The sequence below is a fragment of the Bos indicus x Bos taurus genome, chromosome 20, assembly GCF_003369695.1.
Source record: "Bos indicus x Bos taurus breed Angus x Brahman F1 hybrid chromosome 20, Bos_hybrid_MaternalHap_v2.0, whole genome shotgun sequence".
NCBI classification, from domain to species: Eukaryota; Metazoa; Chordata; class Mammalia; order Artiodactyla; family Bovidae; genus Bos; species Bos indicus x Bos taurus.
This window is the reverse complement of record NC_040095.1, coordinates 58,528,665-58,552,230: the sequence shown is the minus strand read 5'-3', so window position 1 is coordinate 58,552,230 and position 23,566 is coordinate 58,528,665. Positions and strand designations below refer to the sequence as shown.

General features: G+C 47.5%; 1 protein-coding gene across 2 annotated transcripts in view; it reads left to right on the top strand.

Annotated features, from left to right (window-relative positions):
- Nucleotides 1-23,566, top strand: part of TRIO (trio Rho guanine nucleotide exchange factor) — a 363,125-nt gene that overhangs the window by 179,440 nt on the left and 160,119 nt on the right. For both annotated transcript variants that reach the window (XR_003507150.1, XM_027519979.1), the window contains exons 10-11: nt 6,066-6,188; nt 15,680-15,871. Coding sequence is in view for 1 of the 2 variants with exons in the window: in XM_027519979.1 (XP_027375780.1) it covers nt 6,066-6,188; nt 15,680-15,871 (315 nt within the window). In the remaining variant the exon portion in view is untranslated. The remainder of the gene's footprint in view (nt 1-6,065; nt 6,189-15,679; nt 15,872-23,566) is intronic.

Sequence of the window (23,566 nt, the reverse complement as noted above, 5' to 3'; positions counted from 1 at the left end):
CGGAACCTTGAGGTTTAATATCCTCTTCTGTTTACATTCCCACAGTCACAGATCTGATTGCGTCTCCTGATAAGAATGGTTAGGCGATGCCCATCTTTCCTGGAGAGTTTCTCAGGTAGAGTTAGGGAGTCCTGGAGCGAATGTTTGCTTAGGGATTGGGAACCTGTCGGGAGCAGACCGAGGCTGACTGCTGATCTTTCTGGGGGCTTTGGAGCGAGCTTTCAGTGTCTTTTGTCACAGGACTGGAGAAGAGACTTGACCGTCAGTCAGCTTAGTAACCGCAGCTTGGAAGGAGCAGACAGTTCAACCGTGGGGTTAAGAAAGGTGGGAGAAGAGATGAATCTCTTGCCTGCAGGGGATGCGATAAGGAAGGCAGGGTGTGGAGCTGTGAGCCAGTGGGAGGAGGCGTGGGAACCCAGGAGACTTAGGAGTCTGGAGGACAAGGAGAAGACAGAGCCCAGGGCAAGCCCCAGGCAGCTTGGTCTCCCTACTTGGGGTGCCAGCCACATCACCAGGGTCCCCCAAGGCAGCAGTCCTCAGCCTTTTTGGCACCAGGCACCGGTTCCATGGAAGACACTCTCCACGGACCAGGGTCGGGGGACAGTTTTGGGATGATTCAAGCACATTATGTTTGTTATGCACCTTTTTTTCTTTATTATACATCAGCTTCCCCTCAGATCATCAGGCATTAGATCCTGGAGGCTGGGGACCCTCGCCCTCAGGGGAAAGTGCCCAGGGATAACTGTGTGTGCACTCGTGTGTCTGTGTGTTTCTATAGTTATGTGTGTATATCTATAGTTCAGTAGCTAGACTTAAGCTGTGTATAACATCTGGACCTATTTCCTAGATAACATCTGGAAATATTAAGATGTTTCTTGGACAACTTTGGACTATTTTAGATTGATTTCCAAATTAAGAATGGGAAAAGTAATTTTTAACAGTTTGGGAAATTCCTAAAGGTGTCAGCCCGTCTTGGTGATGGTTTGGTTGGAGTTTGAAGGGAATACCCAAGGTGAGGGCTTCCCTGGTGGCTCAGATGGTAAAGAATCCAGCTACAATGCGGGAGACCTGGGTTTGATCCCTGGGTGGGGAAGATTCCCTGGAGGAGGGCGTGGCACCCCACTTGAGTATTCTTGCCTGGAGAATCCCCATGGACAGAGGAGCTTGGTGGGCTATAGTCAGGGGTTGCCAAGAGTCGGACATGACTGAGCGACTGAGCATAGCACATCCGAGGCGCAACTTTGAGAGTAACAACCTCCCTATCTTCTTTCTTTCCTGACTCCTTCCCTGATGTTCTTTGTTGTCCTTAAGAAATTTTATGTACTTATGTAATTAAAGCTAGGATAATATCAGGAGGAGTGAGTTGTATTTTTTCCAGGAGATGGATGGATGGATAATGGAAAAGCTTAGAAGCCTGCCAGCCTCTTTCTGAGGCTTTTCCCCCTGATTCTGCCCTGCTCCCTTCCGGCCAAGAAGGTGTGCGTGGAGCGTGGCTCCTGCCTTCCCAAGCTCTCATGGTGGTTAGGCAGAAGGAGCTCTTGCAACACAGGGCAATTGGTTCTGAATCATATGTTTGCTCTGTGTAGCTGGACTGTGATACTTTAAAAATGAAAAAAAAAAACAAAAAAACCTTCTTTTTCAAGTGAGCCTTAGGCTCAGTCTACTCTGAAATATTCCGGCACCTGTCTTCTCAAATGTGTTCGTTTATGTTGGCCGTGCTGGTCTTCATTGCGCACAGGGGCTGCTTTCTAGTCGTGGCGCTCAAGCTTCTCATTGTAGCGGCTTCTCTTGTGCAGCTCGCGGGCTCTAGGCCTGTGGGCTCTGGAGTTGTGGTTCTCGGGCTTCGAGTGCAAGCTCAGTGTTTGGGACATAGGAGTAGCTGCTCCTCGGCATGTGGGATCTTCTCAGACTTCCCAGGGAAGTCCTGGAAACCATTAAAAAAAATGGTTAGGAGTAAATTGTATTTATAGAAGAAGCTTAATTCTAATTTTGAAATACATCGATGCAAGAAATGGGGAGCTGTGGGCTCTGCTGGAGAGGGATAGAGAAATGGCAGGAACCATTGGTTGTCAGGCCCTGGTGAATGCTGGAACTAGAAGGTTCCTCCTTGTCCCCTCAGTCCCCAAGAGCCCACAGACACGTGTTGAGTTTTGTGTATGCTTCATTTGACTGTAATTGTTATCCCACACACATCAGTTCAGTTCAATTGCTCAGTCGTATCCGACTCTTTGCGACCCCATGGACTGCAGCACGCCAGGCCTCCCTGTCCATCACCATCTCCCGGAGCCCACCCAAACTCATGTCCATTGAGTCAGTGATGCCATCCAACCATCTCATCCTCTGTCGTCCCCTTTTCCTCCTGCCTTCAGTCTTTCCCAGCATCAGGGTCTTTTCAAATGAGTCAGTTCTTCACATGAGGTGGCCAAAGTATTGGAGTTTCAGCTTCAGCATCAGTCCTTTCAATCACTATTCAGGACTGATTTCCTTTAGCATGGACTGGTTGGATCATGCCACGTACATCACAGAATTCAGAGCCGGAGGGCCCTGTGATCAGGTCAGGTCTGTATTTGCCATCATTGCTTTCAGCCTTGTAATTACATTACAAGCAGGGAGTGAAGGTAAGCAATCGGTAAGATTTCTTGCATGGCTGACCTTTTGACTTAGATGCTGAGACCACTGTCTGTGTCTTAAGTCTCGGTGGCTCCCTGTGGAGTGACCTCAGCCTTGGAACTGTCACGGTGCCATTAAAGGGCACTGAAGTACAGAGGAACAGGCTTGCCCCACATCCTCTGAACAACAAGAGGCATCAGCTCCCCAGCCTTGTTCTTCTGCCTGTAAAGAAAGACCGACTTCTGCCCTTTTCCTGGCCTGGTGGTTCTTCTGGGGGAGGTCGTCACAAGGCAGGGAGATGGCAGCCCCTGCCACGGACCGCTGAGTGAGGGAGGGGCAGGCTGCCCTGCCTTGATGGAGCTCCTGATTGGAAATATTTTTATATTTTAAATGGAAAGTTCTACAAGCTTGTCTTTCAGATGCTCCTTGGGCAGGTGCGTTCATTCAGGATTCCTCAGCCATCTGGGAACCTGTGAGGAACAAAAGCCTTGTAGGGAAGTTTGGTTTTGAATATGATCTTTTTTGTTCAGTTGCTAAGTCATGTCCTAGATTTTATAATTGCCTGCCACTGTTTTCAAAATGCGCTTGGGATTTGTAGTCTTCTTTGATTTACTTTCATGTTTGTTGGAAATATAGTTTCACCTGGTATTTATAATTCTGTCTAAAAGAAACCGCTAGAAAAATTGTAGCCCATTTGTAATCCTGAGTGGTCGGATCATAATAGCTTTTCTTTCCAACTGATGCTTTCTGAAGGCTAAGAAAAACAAATTCGTATTTTTTTTTTTAAACAAAGACTGCATTTTGCTTTCTCCAGCTCTTTCTATGGAATAGCGTTTGTCTTTTACTTTTTGAAATTGTGCCTTTACTTAAAGTCTGTATTGAGTCATCAGTACTCATCAGGTTTGCTGTTTACCAAACCTTGTATTTCTTTCTACAGAACTATTGAGGAATATACAGAATATATTATAGTTGTAGTTTTAAAAAAGTGTCTCCTAGCCCTTCGTGCAGGTGGATGGTAGCGTGGGTGTTACATATCTCTTGACTCTTTTCAAGCTTAATATATTAATAGTTGGTCCTAGTCTTCTGCCTGGCGCTGTTCTCGTGCCCAGAGGCCCATTCTGTTCACTGAATCCATCTTTGAAGTGGAGACATCATGAAGCTGTCACTGGACGTTTCTTCAGGAGTGAGAGGGGAGCCTGTGTTCGGTAATGTGTGCTAAGAGACTGTCGCATACACAACACAGCAGCTTGATGTCAACGGTGAAGGTGGCATTACTTCCTGATGGTGGTACTGAAGGTCTCTCGTCTCAAGAGAGAACACTAATGTACTAAGTGCACTGGTTAAAGAGCAATGGAAGGTTCATAGCCCGCGCTCCCGAAGAACCTGACGTGAGATGGAAGCTGCCACGGGCGGAGGTTGGTGGGTGCGGACGGCTCATGCGCTGTGTGCTTGGCACGCTGGGGTATAAGGTGCCTGGCAGCTCACAGCCCTGTTATTGTCCCCACTGAGCAGGCAGGAAGCCACAGCTCAGGAAGGCTGTGGCTCAGGGGACTAGAATCAAGGGGAGGGAGGGGGAGCTTGCAGACGGACTAGGAGGCTGCCCTGACAGACGGATCTAGTAGGAATGACTGAGATCCCGGGTGATGGGCAGAGTGTGGTGTGGACAAGAGGTGCAGAAGTGAACGGTGGTAACAAGGAGAACGTGTGTCTTCATCCTGAGCACGTGCTGGGAGACTGCAGGTCCAGACCCCACCTCACCCTCGACCGTGGGCGTGTGCATGCATGCACACCCACACACCTCCACCCCCACTTATTCTACAAGGGTCTTTACACACACCCATCCCCACTTATTCTACAAGGGTCTCTACACACATACACACCCCTGTTCATTCTACAAGGGTCTTTACACACACACACACACACATACCCCTACTCATTCTAAAGGGTCTTTACAGAAGACCCCTGGAGATTTATTCAGGTTCCCAGTCTGTTTTCTTTACAAGCACTGCTGGCTTGCTAAGCTCTGGGCAGACAGGTCCCTGCCCTCAGTCAGGCCAGAAGGTCACTGGCGTGGAGCAGAGGAGGACGAGTCCTGGTGTCCCTGGACAGCGGGCTCTGGCCCCCTTCCAGCCGCCTCTGTTTCTGGCTGGCTGTCTGCACAGCTGATCTGTCTACGGTGCAGGTGACAGAGGGCCAGAGACCGGTTTTGTAGAACCTCAAATTCAGGCCACTTTTATTTAGGTTTTGAGTGAAGTGCGTTGGCATGCAGCCTCAGGTTAGTGTCAGGTGTGTTCTGAGGTGCTGACATTTGCATGCACCGCGAGACGATCACCGTGATAAACAGCGCCCACCTGTCTCCGCAGAGTTGACTGCAGTGTCGCCGACGCTGTGCGTTGCGCCCTCGCCCTGAGGTGCCTTTACTCTGCAGCCTACCTGCAGGCTTGAGTGACTGGCCCTCTTCCAGGGTGCCTTCTAGACCACTGTCCTGGCCACGCAGCCCCAGTCGGTCCTTGAGTCCAACATTCTTAGAATCTGTGTGTTTACTTACCATGGTTACGAATTACCGAGTCCCAGATGACCGTCAGTACTTTTGCAACATGCGAAACACATGAACAAGTGCCTTCAGGTATTTAAATAATATCTCTCTGTGAAAGTTTCTAGCTAAAGACATGACTGCTTGAGTTCTTTTGCTGGTTCTCCCCTCTCCATCAGAGAGAGACGAACGTGTCTTTGATGTTGTCTAAGTGTTTTGTTTGATCCTGTGTGCAGTTTCTCAAGTACAGAAGCCAGTGAACTGCTCAGTTACATTCGTGACCTTAAAACACTGGGTTGCCTTGCTTTACTTTCACTCTTTTTCTTCAGTGTGGCGGATTTCAACTGTCAAGAACTTTTATGTATTTTTGTTCATGAAATATTCAGCTTTAACAACAGCTTAGTTTATGGAATTAATTATCCTCAAAGACCAGGGCAGAGGCATTTAAGTGTTTTGTTTTCTTGAGTTTTATTTATATGTTTTACTCTCAGAAGAGACAGGAAAACATGAACTCAGTAGTTAAAAACTAGAATTGTCTGAGTCGTGGAACTTTGAGCCTTATGTTAAAGTGCTCCTCTGTGTCTTAATGACCATGATCCCACACAAAACCCAGGCATTGTGGATGGTTCGGTGATGTGTAAATTGGGGTGAGATTTAACTGAATCGTTATTGCCTGTAACGTATACATAAGCAGATTTGCACTTATTAAAGTAAGAGCTGATGACTCTTAATCGTGATGGCAAGTCTGACGGAAGGTGTAATTCTCAAAAAGTTAGTGTCTGGTTGCTTCCAGTTTTTTTCTTCTTTGTTTCTTGCGTCCTACAGAGTTTTGATAAGAGAACTGTGTCTTTAATGGATAGCCCTTCACCCTGAACAAGGCTGGCATGGTTTTTATGGCATGTGTGTCTGTGTTTCATTGTAGGTGCTGGACTGGATCGAGAACCATGGAGAAGCATTTCTGAGCAAACACACAGGTGTAGGGAAATCGCTCCATCGGGCCAGGGCTTTGCAGAAACGTCATGAGGATTTTGAAGAAGTAGCACAGGTAAGACCTTACCGTTTTCTCCCATAATATCTCTGCGGTTGGTTTTGAATTACAGTTTCAGCCCCATCTCTGATGACTTAGCTTCAGCAAGGCGTGTTTGAGATGATGCCCAGATTTTCAGAGTGAAGCTGTCTCTGTCTGGGCACAAAGATGACTTAAACAGTGGATCCTATGGTAAAATGTAATGGTCTTGAAACAGGAACATATCTCGGATGTTTTTGCCATATTTATTGTACCGGTCTCTGTTGACTAGTTTGTAAATGGGGGAATAACAGTCTTTGAATGTCTATAATGATGGGCCAATGTTTCTTTCCCCTCTTCTCTTTCTTTTAAATGCTTGTACTTCAGAAATAGGAGGCAGGGATGTGGTTCGTTCACAGCCCAGGAGTTTGACTGTCGACTATGATCCTCTCCAGCTATGTGACTTTGGAAAAGTCTCTTAACCCTTCTGAGGTTGACTCCCTAACCTGAGGAGTAGGCATGGCGGGGGCTGCTGGAAGGAAAGGGAAGTCAGGTGTGTGTGATCCTGTCAGGGGTGGTGTATCTGGCCCAGGTCTTTCCTGCAGCTCGCTGTTGTTTGGCAGACATGCCTCTCCTTTTGCTTTCTGTTTTGAAAGAGAGAGGATTAAAGAGGGAGGGATTATGATCTGTGTAGGAAGCTCTACGAGCTGGGGTAAAAGTTGTTTTCAGAAGGAGTTGTAGGATGAATCCATCTTGAGACACCTGGTAAACCTGAGGAATACCAAAGGCAGAGTCTCAACACCAGAGAGAGAAATGACAGCGTCCCATCCCTGAGAAAGACTTGAAGCTGACTGCTCACCCATAACTGCAGATTCTGGAAGACGGAGGGATGGAGTCCTGAGGGAGAGGAACGCTGAACCTGGAATTCCACACCCAGTAGATGTCAGTTTGACAGTGAGGATGAAATAGAGACCAAGACTCAAGAGCTTACCCATCATGTATAGAAGAACTGCAGTGCACGGATTAGTCAGAGCAACGGGACCCCCCCCCCCCTCCACCGCCCCCCCAATATAAACTCCACCAGCGCAGGGACTCGGTGGTGTTCACGTCTCTGTCACTAGCACATGGAGCAAGGCTGGTGTGGTGCAGCAGTGTTGAATGAATTAATTAAATGAATAAAAAGGAAGTATGAGAAGGAAGAGGGGTTTCCCAGGTGGCACAGTGGATAAGAATCCACCTCCCAATGCAGGAGATGTGGGTTCTATCCCTGGGTCGGGAAGATCCCCTGGAGAAGGAAAAGGCAAGCTGCTCCATCATTCTTGCTTGGAGAATCCCATGGACAGAGGAGCCTGGCGGGCCACAGTCCGTGGGGTCGCAAAGAGTCGGACACGACTGAGGACGTGAGAAGAGAGGACCAAGATTGGCAGTGAGCGTAGCAATTGGTGGATGTGTTTGTAAATCGAAGGATGGGCCATTTAGGCTAAAGATGACAGACTTGGGGGAGGTTAAAAACAAGGTGGTAGAGACTTCCCTCTACTAAGGGGACGACAGAGGACGAGATGGTTGGATGGCATCACTGACTCAATGGACATGAGTTTGAGTAAACTCCGGGAGATGGTGAAGGACAGGGAGGCCTGGCGTGCTGCAGTCCATGGGGTCGCAAAGAGTCGGGCACAACTGAGTGACTGAACAGCAACAACAGAGACTCCCCTGGTGCCAGTTGTTGAGAATCTGCCTTCCAATACCGGGGACGCAAGTTTGGTCCTTTGTTGGGGAAGTAAGATCCCACATGCTGCAGGGCACCACAGCTACTGAGCCTGCGTGCTGCAGTGAAGACCCATCGCAGCCAGGAAATGAATGCATCAAACCAAACCAAAGCAAAACCTCCCGCAAGTAAGATGGAGCAAAGCCCTGGAGCCCTTGAATGCAGAAGGTGGAGAGCTATCCTGAGGGGTATGGCAGGAGGTAGTGTACCTTAGATTTGTAAACTCTGGTGTGCATGGTAGCATTGTTGAATGACCACTAAAGACAGGATAGACAGCACCACTTTCCATAAGTATAAAGAAAAAAGAACTGCGGAAAACCAGGTAAATAAAAACTCAGGAAAATGGGTCTAGTGGAAGTGAAAGAAAGAACAACAGACATCACGTAAGAAATCCAAAATAAGACGTAGCGTGCACGCGTGTATGTGCTAAGTCGCTTCGGTCAAGTCCTTTTGTTTTCGAACCTGTGGACTGTAGCCTGCCAGACTCCTTTCTGCCATTCTCCAGGCAAGAATACTGGAGTGAGTTGCCATGTCCTCCTCCAGGGGATCTTCCCAGCCTCGGGATTGAACCCATGTCTCCTGTATCTCCTGCATTGGCAGGCAGATTCTTTACCACTAGTGCCACCGGGAAGCCCAAGATGTAGCAATTTGTCCCTAAATAGCAGTAATCACACTGAATGCAAAATAGATTATACTTGTTAAAAGAGTCTGTATATTTAAAAAAAGAAAAAAATCATACTGTGTGTTGTCTCCAAAGGGCACACCTAAAACATTAAATACCCAGGAAGTTTGAAAGTATTTTGCTGTTTGCTAAGTCGTGTCTGACTCTTTGCCACCCGACACCACAAAAGTATATGAAGCGTTAGAGAAAGATCCACAAGGCAAATACGAACCATTGGAAATTGGTGTAGAAATGTTGATATTAAGCAAATCGACTTGAAAGCATAAAAACACTAGAAATAAAGAGAGCCTTCAATTGTAAAAGGAAGAGTATCTATGTACATCTGATGGTTTCATATCAGAATCCCCAAATAAGCGGGAGTAATCAGCTATGTGTGTCCATGGGTTTTACATCGCAGAGGGTTCACTTGTTTGCTGGATTTATTAGGGAACTGATGTGAGAGGTCGTCATGAGATAAGAAAGCAGACTGCGCTTCAATCCTGTTGAGTGAAAATGCCTCTTAAAAGTTACCTCCTTGACAGTCTTCATGTGTAAAGTTAAAGTGACAACCTAGCCTTCAGCTTTCTTGATCTTAGAAGCAGGTTGGGAAAAGCTGTGTGTTCAGCAGCCTTCCTGCCCCAGAGTGGGTCTGTGGACTTCCCTTTTCCACGTTACATGTGAGCTTCCTTTTTAAGGATGCTGGTAAATATTTTGCCTTCCTTTTATAGCCGAAGGAATGTGGGAAATGTGCTCTAATCTCCCCTTGACATTTCCATCAGATAAGCTCCTGCCACAGCCATGTGGTTTGAGGATGGATTTGAAATTTGGATCCTCTGAGCAAAGATGCCAGGCACCAAAGACCCTAAGAGGCGGGACAGCAAACAAGTAGTTTATTCACCTGTGACTGTGGGCTCGCCGCCCAGCCCCTTCTTTGCACCTTCCCGAGTGCACCCCAGCACTGTCTGCTGAGTACCCTCCTGTGCGGCCAGCAACCATGGACCCCTCCTTCCAATTCCTGTGGTTCCTTTCGTTCTTAATTACGGAGCTCCCTTCTGTGGCTACCTTTGCCCTTTTCATGGTGAACTTACTTCCTCAGACCTAAGATGACCATCAACGCTTGTCAACACTGGTGTTCGGGGGCAGCGAGGGTGGGACGCTTTCTTTGTGGGAGACGTTGGTGCCCTCGGGTCTCTTGGGGAGCAAAGGATCGCAGCAGCAGCACCCCGGGCAGAGGGCCGCCTTCACATCAGTTCCAGGAAAGGCAGGGCCTCGTCTGCTCCACTGCTCCCTCATTTTCATGTCTTTCGTATCATCTCTGGCACCTTGTTCCTGGGATTCTAAAGAGTACCCGCTTTTGCCTTTAATTGGAAATCCTTAAGCTCAAATCTGAACAGTGCATGAAAAAAAGACAAATCCCTTAAATGTAAGCACCTTTTGCTCACTTTACAGACATCTGTCCTGTTTCCCTCCCTCTGTTTTTCACCTGATCACTGGTCGTGTGCCAGGCATTCTGCCGGGCACTGGGGGGCCATGGTCAGACACCCACCTCTCCTCTTGGGGGCCTCTCTACTTTGCAGACCCGCCTGGGTGAGAGGAGGGTCTGAGCTCTCCACCCTGAACTTGGCCACCTGTGCCCCCTCTCACCCCAGTGCCGGGACCCAGCCGCTCACCTCTGGCCTCTTTTTCCAGCATCTCCAGCTTCTCATTCTCTTAGCTCTTTCCTTTCTGGGATGAAATATTTATCGACCCTCCCGTCCCTTGTGGGCTTCCCTGGTAGCTTAGATGGTAAAGGATCTGCTGGCAATGCAGGAGACCCAGGTTTGATCCTCTGGAGGAGGGAATGGCAACCCACTCCAGCATTCTTGCCTGGAAAATCCCATGGACAGAGGAGCCTGGTGGGCTACAGTCCATGGGGTCGCAAAGGGTCAGGCATGACTGAGTGAGTGTCACTTGATTCTGGTCCATATTTTTAGAGACCGGCTGGTTTTGAAGGACTGTTGGGTGACTCCTCGGCCTCCTCATTGCCGTGTGGCAGGCCGACTAGCTTTCTGTGTCTCTAGCTGATAAAACTGCGACCCGGGGCCTGCCGTGACGTGCCGTGGCCCAGGGTGGACATTCAGCACTCTGTCATAATTGACATAACCTGGACCAGTCACTTAGGTAAATCCCCTCCACTCACCTTCGAGTGAAAACCTCTGATCCTTTTTGGCTCCACAAACACACGTCCACCTCGGTGTACATGCAGCCTCAGCCCAAGGAGTCACTGACGGAGCACCATGGCCGTCGCCCGAGTACCTGCAGACACCACGTGTCACTGTCCCCTTCAGGCTGGTTCTGAAGAGTGTGTTCTGCTCAGAGTGCATGGGTTGGGTGGGAGCTGGGGGGTAACCCTGTAGACCCTAGACGATAAGAACAGATTCAGTGTAGTACAGTGGCGACGTTCACAGGCCTGAAGAAATAGGGTGGCCTTCTCTCTAGCCCCCCACTTGCTTGATAAAGATCCTTTGAGGGGGCTGCTGCTGCTGCTGCTGCTGCTAAGTCACTTCAGTCGTGTCTGACTCTGTGTGACCCCATGGATGGCAGCCCACCAGGCTCCCCCGTCCCTGGGATTCTGCAGGCAAGAACACTGGAGTGGGTTGCCATTTCCTTCTCTAATGCGTGAAAGTGATGTTGCTCAGTCGTGTCCGACCCTCAGCGACCCAATGGACTGCAGCCTTCCAGGGTCTTCTGTCCATGGGATTTTCCAGGCAAGAGTACTGGAGTGGGGTGCCATTGCCTTCTCCATTGAGGGGGCTGCTGCTGCTAAGTCGCTTCAGTCATGTCCGACTCTGTTCGATCCCGTAGACGGCAGCCCACCAGGCTCCCCCATCCCTGGGATTCTCCAGGCAATAACACTGGAGTGGGTTGCCAATTCCTTCTCCAATGCATGAAAGTAAGAAGGGAAAGTGAAGTCGCTCAGTCATGCCCGACTCTTAGGGACCCCATGGACTACAGCCTACCAGGCTCTTCCATCCATGGGATTTTCCAGGCAAGAGTACTGGAGTGGGGTGCCATTGCCTTCTCCATTGAGGGGGCTAGGAGGATAGTATTTGAAGTCAGGAGAGCCCTGGGCTGCGAGGTGGCTCCAGACAGAGCCTGGTTTGATTAAGACCACGTGCAGTAGACTGGGGCTCGGCAAACAGTGGTCCAAGTATTGAGCCAGATCGCTCTCTGAGTTTGTAGCTTCGTTCATGGAAAGCTGTCTGGCTCTTCCCAGAGAAGAAGGTGACATCAGCCTTGCTCTCCCGCAGGGAGGGCTGAGACCCGGCGTGACTGCCTTCCTCAGCTTTCCCTGTCCGCCCTCTCATCTCTGAATGCTTTCTGTCAAAGCAAAGTGTAATGCACGTCCTATGTCTGAGGTAAATCTAAGGTCATGCTTCAGATTTATGGGGTTCTTTTGGACAGAATAGCCTTTGGAGGCACCTTCAAAATAGAAACAGAAGCATCTTTATTGCTTAATGAAGAGCTGTCTCTCACTTTTTGAATGTGCTCATAAGGTAAAACAGATTTTGGGTTTAGGGAGAAATTTCTTTTTCCGCGTTAAGTTTAAGGCACATTAGTGTGTGTCTTGGGGTTTTGTTTTTGAAAGGTCCTTTGTAAAATGAGTTCTAAATTGTCTTTAATTTCAAGATGTTGAACTAGCAGCGTACTAAACAAATTTTTCTTCAAGTCAACTTCTTCAAAACTTGACATGGTGAAGTAACATGACAGAGATTCAGAGAGGAAGTGTCAAAAGTCTTCTGGTTGAATTAATTTAAAAGGTACTAAATATAGATTATTCTATAGAACAGTTCTGGTGTTTGGAGAAGGAGGAACCTGGAAAGAGCTTCGTGTTTACTTGGTGGCAGCGAGCCCTGCAGCTGGTATGACTGCTGCCGGCCCTTGACTGCACTGCCAGGGCCCTGGTCTTGGGCTGGTTCAGACCTGCGGGTCCAGCATCGGACCATTTCTGCACACAGTCTGGCAGAGCCAGGAACCTCCTGACTGATCTGAAGACCCATGCCTTCTTTATGTTGTACAGTGATGGTGAGTGGAATGACTCCGTGCTAATCAATTTCTGGAGCGTGGCAGATGCGGAAATGTTGCATGTTCCCACTGGAGTTTTAAAAAACGAAACTAACAGTGCTTTCCACATGAAGCTTTTTGCAAGTGACTCTGGGAAAACAAGGTGCCATTTGACAGTCATCTGCTCTTTTAGCTTCTAAAGAAACATCCAAGTCAATGTTCCTTTTAGATTTACAAAGCTGTGCAGTCCCTATCAAACTACCAGTGATGTTTTTCACAGAACTGGAACAAGAAATTTTACAGTTTGTATGGAAACACAAAAGACCCCAAATAACCAAAGCAATTTTGACAAAGAAACACTGAGCTGGAGGAATCAAGCTTCCTGACTTCAGACTATACTACAAAGCTGCAGTCATCAAGACAGTGTGGTACTGGCACAGAAACAGAAATATAGACCAATGGAACAAGCTAGAAAGCCCAGAGATTAGACTTACACACCCATGGGCACCTTGCCTTTGACCAAAGAGGCAAGAATATGCAATGAAGATGGAGAAAAGACAGCCTCTTCAGTAAATGGCACTGTGAAAACTGGACAGCTACATGTAAAAGAATTAAACTAGAACACTTGCTAGCATCATACCCAAAAATAAACTCAAAATGGATTAAAGACTTAAATGTAAGGTCAGAAACTATAAAGCTCTTAGAGGAAAATAGGCAAAAGACTCTTTGACATACATCATAGCAAGATCCTTTGTGACCTACCTCCTAGAGTAATGGAAATAAAAATAAACAAATCAGACCTAATTAAACTTAAAAGCTTTTGCACAGCAAAGGAAACAGTAAACAAGATTAAAAGACAGCCCTCAGAATGGGAGAAAATAACTGCAAGTGAAACAACTGGCAAAGGATTAATCGCTACAGGTTTTAAACTTGCAGGAAAGTTGGAAATACAGCCCAGAGAACTTGCTTCCCTCCAACCATTGTCTGTCTATTTCCTACCAAAAAGGACTTTGTCTTGTCCAACCGGAATCGCATCATGAGAATCCGGAAATTGATGCTGACTCATGACTACCTTCTAACACTCAGACCCCGAAGTGTCCATGTCTAACGGATCCCACGTTGAGTCACCCGTCACATTTGGTGTCCTTCAGCCTGGAGCCACTCCTCCGTCCTTCTTGAACTTCTGTGTCCCAGTGTTTTGGGGAAGGCCCCTCACGTTGGGTTTGTCTGACGTCTCCTCGAGGTTGCCTTCTGGTTATACATCTTCAGCAGGCGTATCCCGGAAGCCCTGCAGGCCCTCCTCACACTCTCCCATCAAGCGGCGCACAGTTTAATCTGTCCTGTTACGCCTGGTGTCCACTCCGATCCCTGGCTTAAGGTGGTGTCTGCCAGATGGCTCTGTTGTAAAGCGTGTCCTTCCCGCTTTGTAGTTGCTGAGTACTCTGTGAGGATGTACTTTAGATGCTGTAACATGCTGTCCATCATCCACTTTTGCTTCTTGGTGTCGCTGGGGACTCCTGGTTTCCTAGTGACTGGATGGATGACCCTCGGTCACCTGCACTGTCCCCTCTGATGCTCAGTTGCCCCTCACTTGGCCAGTGTGCGTCTCCTCAAACTGGCTTCTCACCCTGCCCTGTCCACATCGTCCTTGGGCTTTTCCTCGCTTTGGGGCTCATCTTGTACTGGAATCAGCCATGTCTCCACAGACCCCCGGTTCCCCGCAGAGCAGAATGATGCTCAGAAATAGAGATCCGGGTTCCACCTGTTTGCTACCATTGCTCCATCAGTGTTCTCAGGTCCTCTCGGTGGATGGGGGTGGGGGGGTGGGGGGACGTGAGTGAGTGTGTACGTGCATCTTTACACATCAGCCTGTGGAAAACAGTGTCCGCACGTGGATCCCCCAATTCCAGTCCAGTGCCCCCGGGCTGACTTAGGTGTTCTCCTTTTGCGTTATTTCTAACTCCGGTGTCCAAAATGAGGAACCCAGCTCTCAGTACGCTTATTAGTCTGTTGGCTTAGTAGGTGAATACACTGGAGGTCCCCAGTCTCCATCCGGCAGGCTGCCCACTGCCGGGGAACCCTGTGCCCACTGGGCTTGGTCTCCCCGTACCCCGGGCCCCCACCCGTCAATCACCCATGAGACCTGATCCTGCTCAGCTGTGGGACTGACGTGCTGGGGGAGGAGAAGGTTGATGGGCTCAGTTGGTGTCTCGGGAACTGCACGCTTCCTCTGGGCCTCGTTGGGGGCCCGGATTCTGTTTGTTCCTGTCTGAGGTCCTCCGGCCTGACTCACTGCTACCTGTCCCCATCAGCACCCTCTCTCTGGCAGTTTCCCTGAGCAGTATCAGGTCTCTAACAGCCCTGTTGATTTGAGGAGCTGCTTTGCAGCCTGATTTATCAAAAATTCAAACAGAGTAATTTTCAGAGTATTTTAGACACTCTTTTGCACTCAACCCTCAGCTCTTTAAGACTCTGGCTACTTTATAGCCATTGCAGTTATTATTTCTTTTTTCTTAAAACAGTATATCCCCTAAGTAGGGGAAAAAATAATAATAAGTACAGAATTGCTGATAAGCAGAAACAAGTGAAAAGAGACAGCAGTTTGTGTGTGTTTGCAACGTAACCTTTTCACTTGCTCTTGGGGAATTATCCGAAAGTAGTACATCAATACCGAAAGACACAAAACTGGAACTCTGCACCCCGTCATAAAACCAGCAGAAAAAGTGAAGCAGGCATTTGTGGCTGCAAGCTCCCTTCGTGCTGTAGCAAAAAGGCAGAAGCCCTTTTGTGAGTCACAGGACAGCCAGTGGCTGCCTACAGATAACCCCATCATAGCCCCAGACGGAAGGGCTTTGCCGTGAGGTTCAGAGTTTAACTCAATTAAGAGTGGCAAAGGCTGCTGATGGAGGTGTTCTGAACTCCTAGAATCATCTCTTCCCATCCTGTTGATGTGCAGAAAGGAACAGCACTCGCCGACTCTGTTCCCGTGTATCATGGCTCCCAGCCGGGCCAGCTTGTCTGGTATTCACCTCCTGTGTCTCTGACCGTTCTCTCGCGCAGAACACGTACACCAATGCAGATAAGTTACTTGAGGCAGCCGAGCAGCTGGCCCAGACGGGAGAATGTGACCCGGAAGAGATCTATCAGGCTGCCCATCAGCTCGAGGACCGGATACAGGATTTTGTGCGGCGCGTGGAGCAGCGGAAGATCCTCCTGGACATGTCGGTGTCTTTTCACACGCATGTGAAAGAGGTAAGCTTCCGGGGCAAAGATGGCAAAGCCCCGCCTGGAAGGGCCTTGGGGCTCCTTGGGCGGAACGAGGGTGGTTGTGATGTCAGGAAGGGGACCAGAGGTGGCCAGCGAGGCCATGTTGCCCATGGGTGGTGGTGGTGGGGACCCAGCTGGCCTTGCGGGCTTGCTGTTGTCACACGGGCACACACGTGCCATCTCTCAGGGAGGCCAGGAGCAGACCTGTGAGAGTAGGGGTGGCCTGGGGAGCTGCCAGTCAGGAGGAGAGCAGGGAAAACAGGAGCTGGAGGAGACCCTTGGAGGAGGAGGGCACGTTCATTTTAGCAGAAGCGGGTGACCTGCACTTTGGGGTCAGGGCTGCGGGGCTTCCTTTCTGCCTGTGAGCCTGTCATGTGGGTGAAGGCACGGCTGCGCTCTGATTGTATCAGACTGTGTGGCTGCCCTCAGTACTCGTGGGAGTGCATTTTATATAACGCTGAATTTATTAACAGTGCTGTCATCGGTAAGCTCTCCTGGTAAACTTGTCTTCGGATAAAAGATAATGTGTAATTTGGTAAGTGGGAAGTAGGTTGGTATTAATTACATCTTGCATGTGTGTTATTCTTAGTGAAAACTGTAGTCCAGTATAAAATTGAAAAAAAAAAAGAAAATCATAGAAAGTTACAATTGAAGAAACTATAATATTATGTAACCTTTGAGATAGAAGGATTTATAATAAAAGCTAAAGTTTTCAGTAGGACTGCAAACTTAAAATGTCACCTTTACTGCATCTTATTTCTAAGGGGATAAATTCTCCATTTCACAGCTCTTTACAAACTAGAAATGGGGGCCCTTTTAGGTAATTTGAGGTCGAGTCCAGAAAGGCTGTAGTAACAGGCTGGGAAGAAAGATCTGGAAGGAGCCAGACTGTGGAAGACACTTGCAAATGGGTAGGCCTGGCTTGCCTTGTTTAAAGACTCAGGAACTTGTGAATTTGTTTAAAAGAAAAGAACTTCTCTGCACGTCTGGGATCTTGGGCAGTCAGTCCTCAACCAGGCCATTTGTAGCTTGAATGTTTGACTCCAGGAAAACCATATTCACTTTCAACTCTGAAATTTTGTGAGCCCCGGAGATCTAGTATGTAATACTTGCTCAGTCGTGTCTGACTCTTTGCGACCCTCTGGACCATAGCCCGCCAGGCTCCATGGGATTCTCCAGGCAGGAATACTGGAGTGGGTTGCCGTGCCCTCCTCCAGAGGAGAATAGTATAGGGGCGTATGTGGCAAATGACTGGGACCCTGAGCAGCCCTTTCTGGAAAGGGACTGGTGCCCTTTAGATCCTGGACTCTTTGTCAGCATAGAAAACTGACAGGAGCAGCTTCTTTTTCTGGTTTAGTAATGCCACCCCTAAAAAAGCCATCACAGTATTTACAAACACACTGTTTTTCTCAAGGAGACACATTAAGTAGGCGTTGATTCGCGGTGGTTTCTGACTATGGGTGCACGTTCACCAGTTCCTCACTCTTCTGAGTCAAGCTGCTACCACTAACTCATCTCTCTGCCCCTGGCAGCTCCCAGCACCTCTGCAGCCCTGCCACCAGAAATACACATGTCGTGACTTAGATCACCTTGCTTTTGTACCATCAGTGATTCTCTGTGAGTCTGGAGCACCAGCCTGAAACACCGCAGCATCCTCATGGTCTGGTCCATGCAGTGGGATGCACTGCTTTTCTTCTCTTCCGCAGCAGTTAGCTATCCGTCCCCCCGCCCAACCACCCCGCACTGTAGAATGTTCTCTCTATGCACCTGTTGCTCCTGTTTTGGGGTAGCTGTAGGTTACTCTCTCTTTTCCATCAGTATTATTATAGGATGCTCACTGCTCTTTCTCTGGTGCATTTTTTCCGCCCTGAGAGAAAGATGCTGTGCTTGAAAAAGCAGGTTGTGTCTTTGCTCTTTAAGCTGTGACAGACAGAAAGCAGAGCCGACTGGACCTTCTGAGGGAGGCGTGGTGGGTGGGGGCTGCTGTTCCTCACCCAGGCTGCAGGGGGCGCTGTGGCCCTCGATGGGCCCCTGGGCTGCACGCACAGACTGAGCTGAGGGGAGGGCAGGAGGCCTGGAGTCTGCAGGGTGCATGGGAGCCGGGGATGGGATGCCTGTGTCCTGGGCCTCGGATTAGGATATTCTTAGCAGGATTCACGAAGATTTAACTCACATTTAGGACCAAAAAAAAGGTGCTTTTCACAAAGCACAATTTATGACTTGTGATCAGCTTTTCCACTTTTTGTTCCGGTTCTCGCGGAGCAGGCACTAAAGGAAACCGGAAGGAAAGCCTTTTATAAAAGCCGTTCTCCAGAGACTTAAGTTTGGGTTCACTGGATTTTGTAACATCAGCAGCATTTTTAAGGAAAAATTTTACAGTGAAAGCATTCCTGCTGGCCAACTATAGAATCTGTTGTGTCACTAGGCCTGGACATTTATTGAAAAGTGAAAATACATTTTGTCCTCTTGACTTACACTGTAGGAACTTCTAGTATATATGAAGTTTGTAGACTAAGGAGAACTTAAACCTGTTTGAAAAGTGATGTGATTCCCCGTAACAATTCGAGACGTTTCCATGTGTTCATTCTTTCCTTTGTATATGAAAGACCATCACAGTAGCAGAGAAACTGGCGTGTTTAATGTGATTTGGTTCCTTGTAAATGTGTGCCCCCAAAGTGACCTGGGCCAGGGGAGGCTTGGGCGACATTTGTGGGGAGGCCTTTAGGGAAGCTGGTCACCCACGGGCATGGAATGTGCTGTGATTCTTCCCCTCGATGTGCTTAGACTTCATTTTTAGCCCCCGTCATTTTGTCGGTAGATTTATTATTTTTTTTCCTGACCGGCCCCGGAACCTTCCTCTGTCTCCTTTTCTCTGCTGCACGAATGTCCTCTGACCCACCAGGGTACTTGGTAGGTTTTACAAAGGAAGGAATGGTTTCTTCAGTCTTTGTGTATTGAAAACTGTTATTGAAAAATGACTTCGTTTAGAACAAATTTCATTATCTGCTTAAAACAAAATTAAAAGTGAGAGAAAGGCCAGGAGGAGGAAATCATGCTAGTTAAATGTGTGTTTGCATCAAGGCACTAAATATTTTAACATATCAGATGAATGAAAACTTGCTAGAGATTTAAGTTATCAGAATGATTTTTTCTCAAGTAGTTCATATGACTTAAAATCACACAGAGCAAGATAGAAAAAGCAAGTTGCCATTTTTGTTTAGGCAAATACAGGAAGCTTTTAAGTTAACGGTCAGAGGTTCTCCTAACGTGGATGTTCACCTTCCTCACACCCAGACATTTGGCTGTGCTTTTATTCCTCACTTGATCTGGAGCATAGCCCCCTCCATCTGTGGTCAATCTTCGGCTCTCTGAGGAGCAAGTAATTCAGAGGTGGTCTCATTAACAGCCAACTTGGAGAAGGTGCCAGCACACGGTGATACCTGCTCAGTGTTGGGTCAGGAATTTCTTTGAGCGAAGGTTGGTGGTTGTAAGTCTTGTTGCAGACTGAGCACTTAGGCTCAGCATGGAGACCTCAGCCTCCACTCTCTTATACCCGGAGGACAGAACATAGGTGTTTTATCCCGGGAAGAAGGAAAAGAGGAAACACAGCCAACCCGTGAACAACATGGGTTTGAACTGCGCAAGTCTGCACACGCGTGGATGTTTTTCAGCTACATGATCTACAGATGCGGAACTGCAGATGTGGAGGGACTCTGGATGCAGAGTGCTGACTGTAGATCCTCCATGGATTTCTGACTATGTCCCTACCCCTGTATTGCTCAAAGGTCAGCTGCATTTTCACATGGATGGCAAGTGTTTTATACCTTGATGTTGAATGCAGAGGTGGCTGAGAGAGGTGGTCAGCTCTAATCTCACCCTTAAACCCAGATTGGGGAGTGTCCTGGGACCTTTGTTTTTTTTTTTAATCTGGAAGTATTCATGAAATTATTTAATCTCTCATGAGACTTGAAGACTGTTCATCTGTCCTTTTTCTTTTTTTTAAAAAGATTTTGAAGTAGTCGTATTTAAAAGGATTGTTGATTTTAAGAGAGATTTTGTCTTCTACCTGTTAATCTCTTTCTTCCCTTCAGTTTTTGTTGCATTTTATTCACATCAGTTCTGATTATAATTATCCCATTGGAGAACTTTGTTACCTGCCCTCCTTTCCTTTTGAATGCATTTTCCACTGTTTATTCCTTCATCCATTTACTCTTTTCACCCATTCATTCCAAAGTGTCTCCCAAGCCAACTGTAACATCCAGGGAGGGGATATAAAAATGAACGACAAGGGAAGAACGTTCTTTTGTGTATGTCACATATTTTAGATACCTGTTTCTCCTGCTAGAAGTTGAGTCACTTGAAGACCAGAACCTCGTCTCCCTTGTCTCTGTAGCCTGCCTCCCAGACTTAGCAGATACTCGGTCACTTCGTGGAAGAAACGATGTCTATTTCTAGCTGATCATCCCCGAGACTTAATGATAGAGGGCCATAGTTCCATTTTCAAATATAGCAAAGGCATAATTATTGTCATCCATTCATACTCTTCAACTTCATTCTCAAAATTAGGTCCCAAGTCAACCAATAATTACCTTTGAAATGTGTGGGTTATTTGAGGCAACCAGGTGGTGACCTTGGGTCCTCAGCCAGAGTTTATTTCTTGAGCCCAGTCGGTGGCCTTGAGCTCTTTTTCTGTTGTTGTTGTTCACTTGGTTCCCAGGAGCCATGGTTTCCCAGGAAAGATGATTCCCGTTGGAATCGGGCTGTGATTCTTGCTGGGTTAAGTCAAGAAGCCTTTTGTTGCTGCTTCTGCAAGCTTACACCCTGAACTGGGACAAGTTTTTGTTTGGGGAAATGCGCGAGAAAGAGGAACCTTTCATTTTATTCAGAAGTCAGAAATAAAGGCCTCCCCACCACCTGGAGATATTTTGGTCATGGCATGCCAGCCTGGCTTCATTTCTCCGCCTAACAGTTGAGCAGGCAGGCCTCTTTCTTTACCCTGGGCCAGTGCCCAGCGTCCCCCGGGAGCAGGGAGAGCCCCGTGGGGGCCCTGCCCCTGCTCGATGCAGGATCACGAGGAGGCAGGAGCTCAAGGCTCCTGTGTTCACAGTGTGGAGCTTCCCAGCTGCTTCTCCCACCGTCCTCACCACGTTTGTAAAACCTCCCTTGTGACTCTTCCATCAGCAGCGCTCACAGGGCCTAGATTCCTTTTCTCTACTTTCCGCATGGAGCTGGAGAAGCAGTCCGGCATCTGGCAGTTAAACTGATTATGGAAAGGTTAAACCAACTACAGGCAGCTTGTGGCCCTCGCATGGACCACAGTTGCCCTCTGATGGGTCTTGCGATTGCAGGCAGTGGCGGTACAGACCTGTTCAGGACATCTGCCCTTTCCAGTTCAGTTCAGTTGCTCAGTTGTGTCCGACTTTTTGTGACCCCATGTACCGCAGCCCACCAGGCTTCCCTGTCCATCGCCAACTCCCAGAGTTTACTTAAACTCATGTCCATTGAGTCGGTGATGGCATCCAGCCATCTCATCCTCTATTGTCCCCTTCTCTTCCCAGATTCACTCTTTCCCAGCACCAGGATCTTTTCAAATGAATCAGTTCTTTGTATCAGGTGGCTGAAGTATTGGAGTTTCAGCTTCAGCATCAGTCCTTCCAACAAATATTCAGGACTGATTTCCTTTAGAATGGACTGGTTAGATCTCCTTGCAGTCCAAGGGACTCTTAAGAGTCTTCTCCAACACCACAGTTCAAAAGCATCAATTCTTTGGCACTCAGCTTTCTTTATAGTCCACCTCTCACATGCATACATGACTACTGGAAAAACCATAGCCTTAACTAGACAGACCTTTGTTGGCAAAGTAATGTCTCTGCTTTTCAATGTGCTGTCTAGGTTGGTCATAGCTTTTCTTCCAAGGAGCAACTGTATTTTAATTTCGTAGCTGCAGTTACCATCTGCAGTGATTTTGGAGCCCCCAAAAAATAAAGTCACCCACTGTTTCCATTGTTTCTCCATCTATTTGCCATGAAGTGCTGGGACCAGATGCCATGATCTTAGTTTCTGAACTAAGTTTTCTGAACTCTGCCCTTTCCAGAAAAGCCCCATGTCTGTTCACGGCAGGACTCCCCACAGGGGAGGGATCATGGTCCTTCTCCGGATGACCCCAGCCTCTCCAGCACTGATTTCTCCGAATCCTTTGTGTTTCCCGTGCAAAGGTCTCTAAAATTTGGTTCCCAACTTTTCAAGACTTTTACTTTGACCTTCTTGGCTCTATTTTTGGTCATCTCTCTGTAGTCTCTAAAACGATTTGCTTTATTGTTTATTCTTACATATGTGTGATACCTTGAGCCATAGTTTCTTTTTGTAACTTCCTGTTTTGATAAAATATTTAGGATCACAGAAAGTTGGGAGAAAGGGAAACAGGAGATCCCTGCACCTTTTCCCATCATCCCCGAGGGGTCACGTCTCACATAACCATGTGCCTTGTCAGAGCGTGAACGTGACTTTGCCACACTTTCAGAGCTTACTCGAGTTTCCCCAAGTGTGCACGCCCCTGTGTGTGTATGTGTACATGCGAGCACACGTTTAGCTTCATGCAGTTTTGTCGTGTGTAGATTCATGTAACCATCAGCACTCTTCCACATACAGAATCACCCATCACCAGTGGACTCCTCTGTGCCCCCTCCTTACAACCATGCCCACCCCTACCCCCACCCCTCACCCCTGGCAGCCACTCATCTGTCCTTCTCCATCTCTATAATTTGATTTAAAAAATGTTACATAGATGGAATCATACCACGTGTACCTTTTTGTGATTGGCTTTTTCTGCTCAGCACAGTTCCCCTCAGAACCCTTCCCTGTCGTCTCACGACCCAGTACTTTGTCACTGAGTGGTCTCTCGTGGTATGGATACATCTCAGTTTCTGAACAATTTACCTTTTAAAGAACAATGAGGATATTTTGATTTTTCCAAAAAGATAAGCTGTGGACCTTCCTGTGCAGGTTTTTGCATGAACTTAAGTTTTCATGTCTCTGGGATAATTGCCCAAGAGTACGATCGCTGGGTCCTTTGGTTAAACACATACTGTTCTGAAAGAAAGTGTCAAACTTTTCCAGCGTGACTGTACCATCTTACACTGCCGCCAGCAATTTACGTGTGGCCTGTAGCTTGTTAACATCTCAGACGTCCAGGATGCTTTGACATATTTGTCAATGGGAAAGGTTAATATCAAACAGAATATTTTAGGAAGTAAAGTTTAGCTTATACCATCAAATCTTGGTAATTTTTATGTTAATATTCAGTTCCTTAGATGAACTCTCTAAGGATGCTCTTAAATGTTTGATTTCTTTAGTTTGTTTATCTGATACAGATACAAACAAACAGGTGAACGGCCACAAGTAAGGGGACACTCGGGGTCTAAAACCATCCGCTGCATCATTAGACCTTGCAGGACTGAGCCTTTGATTTAAGTTTGGACATTTAGTTGCTCCCTGTTGGTTTATCAACTAAATCTTCACATAGGTTGTGGTATCTGATATTTCTTTCTTTTTTTTTTTTAAATAGGTGGTCTTCCCCTGGGTAGGACTATCTCCCAAAGTAATTCTAATCATTTCTGACTTCCTTCTGTAAAAATATAATCTTTATTAAAATAATGAAGAAAGTATGTTAAGAGTGGCACA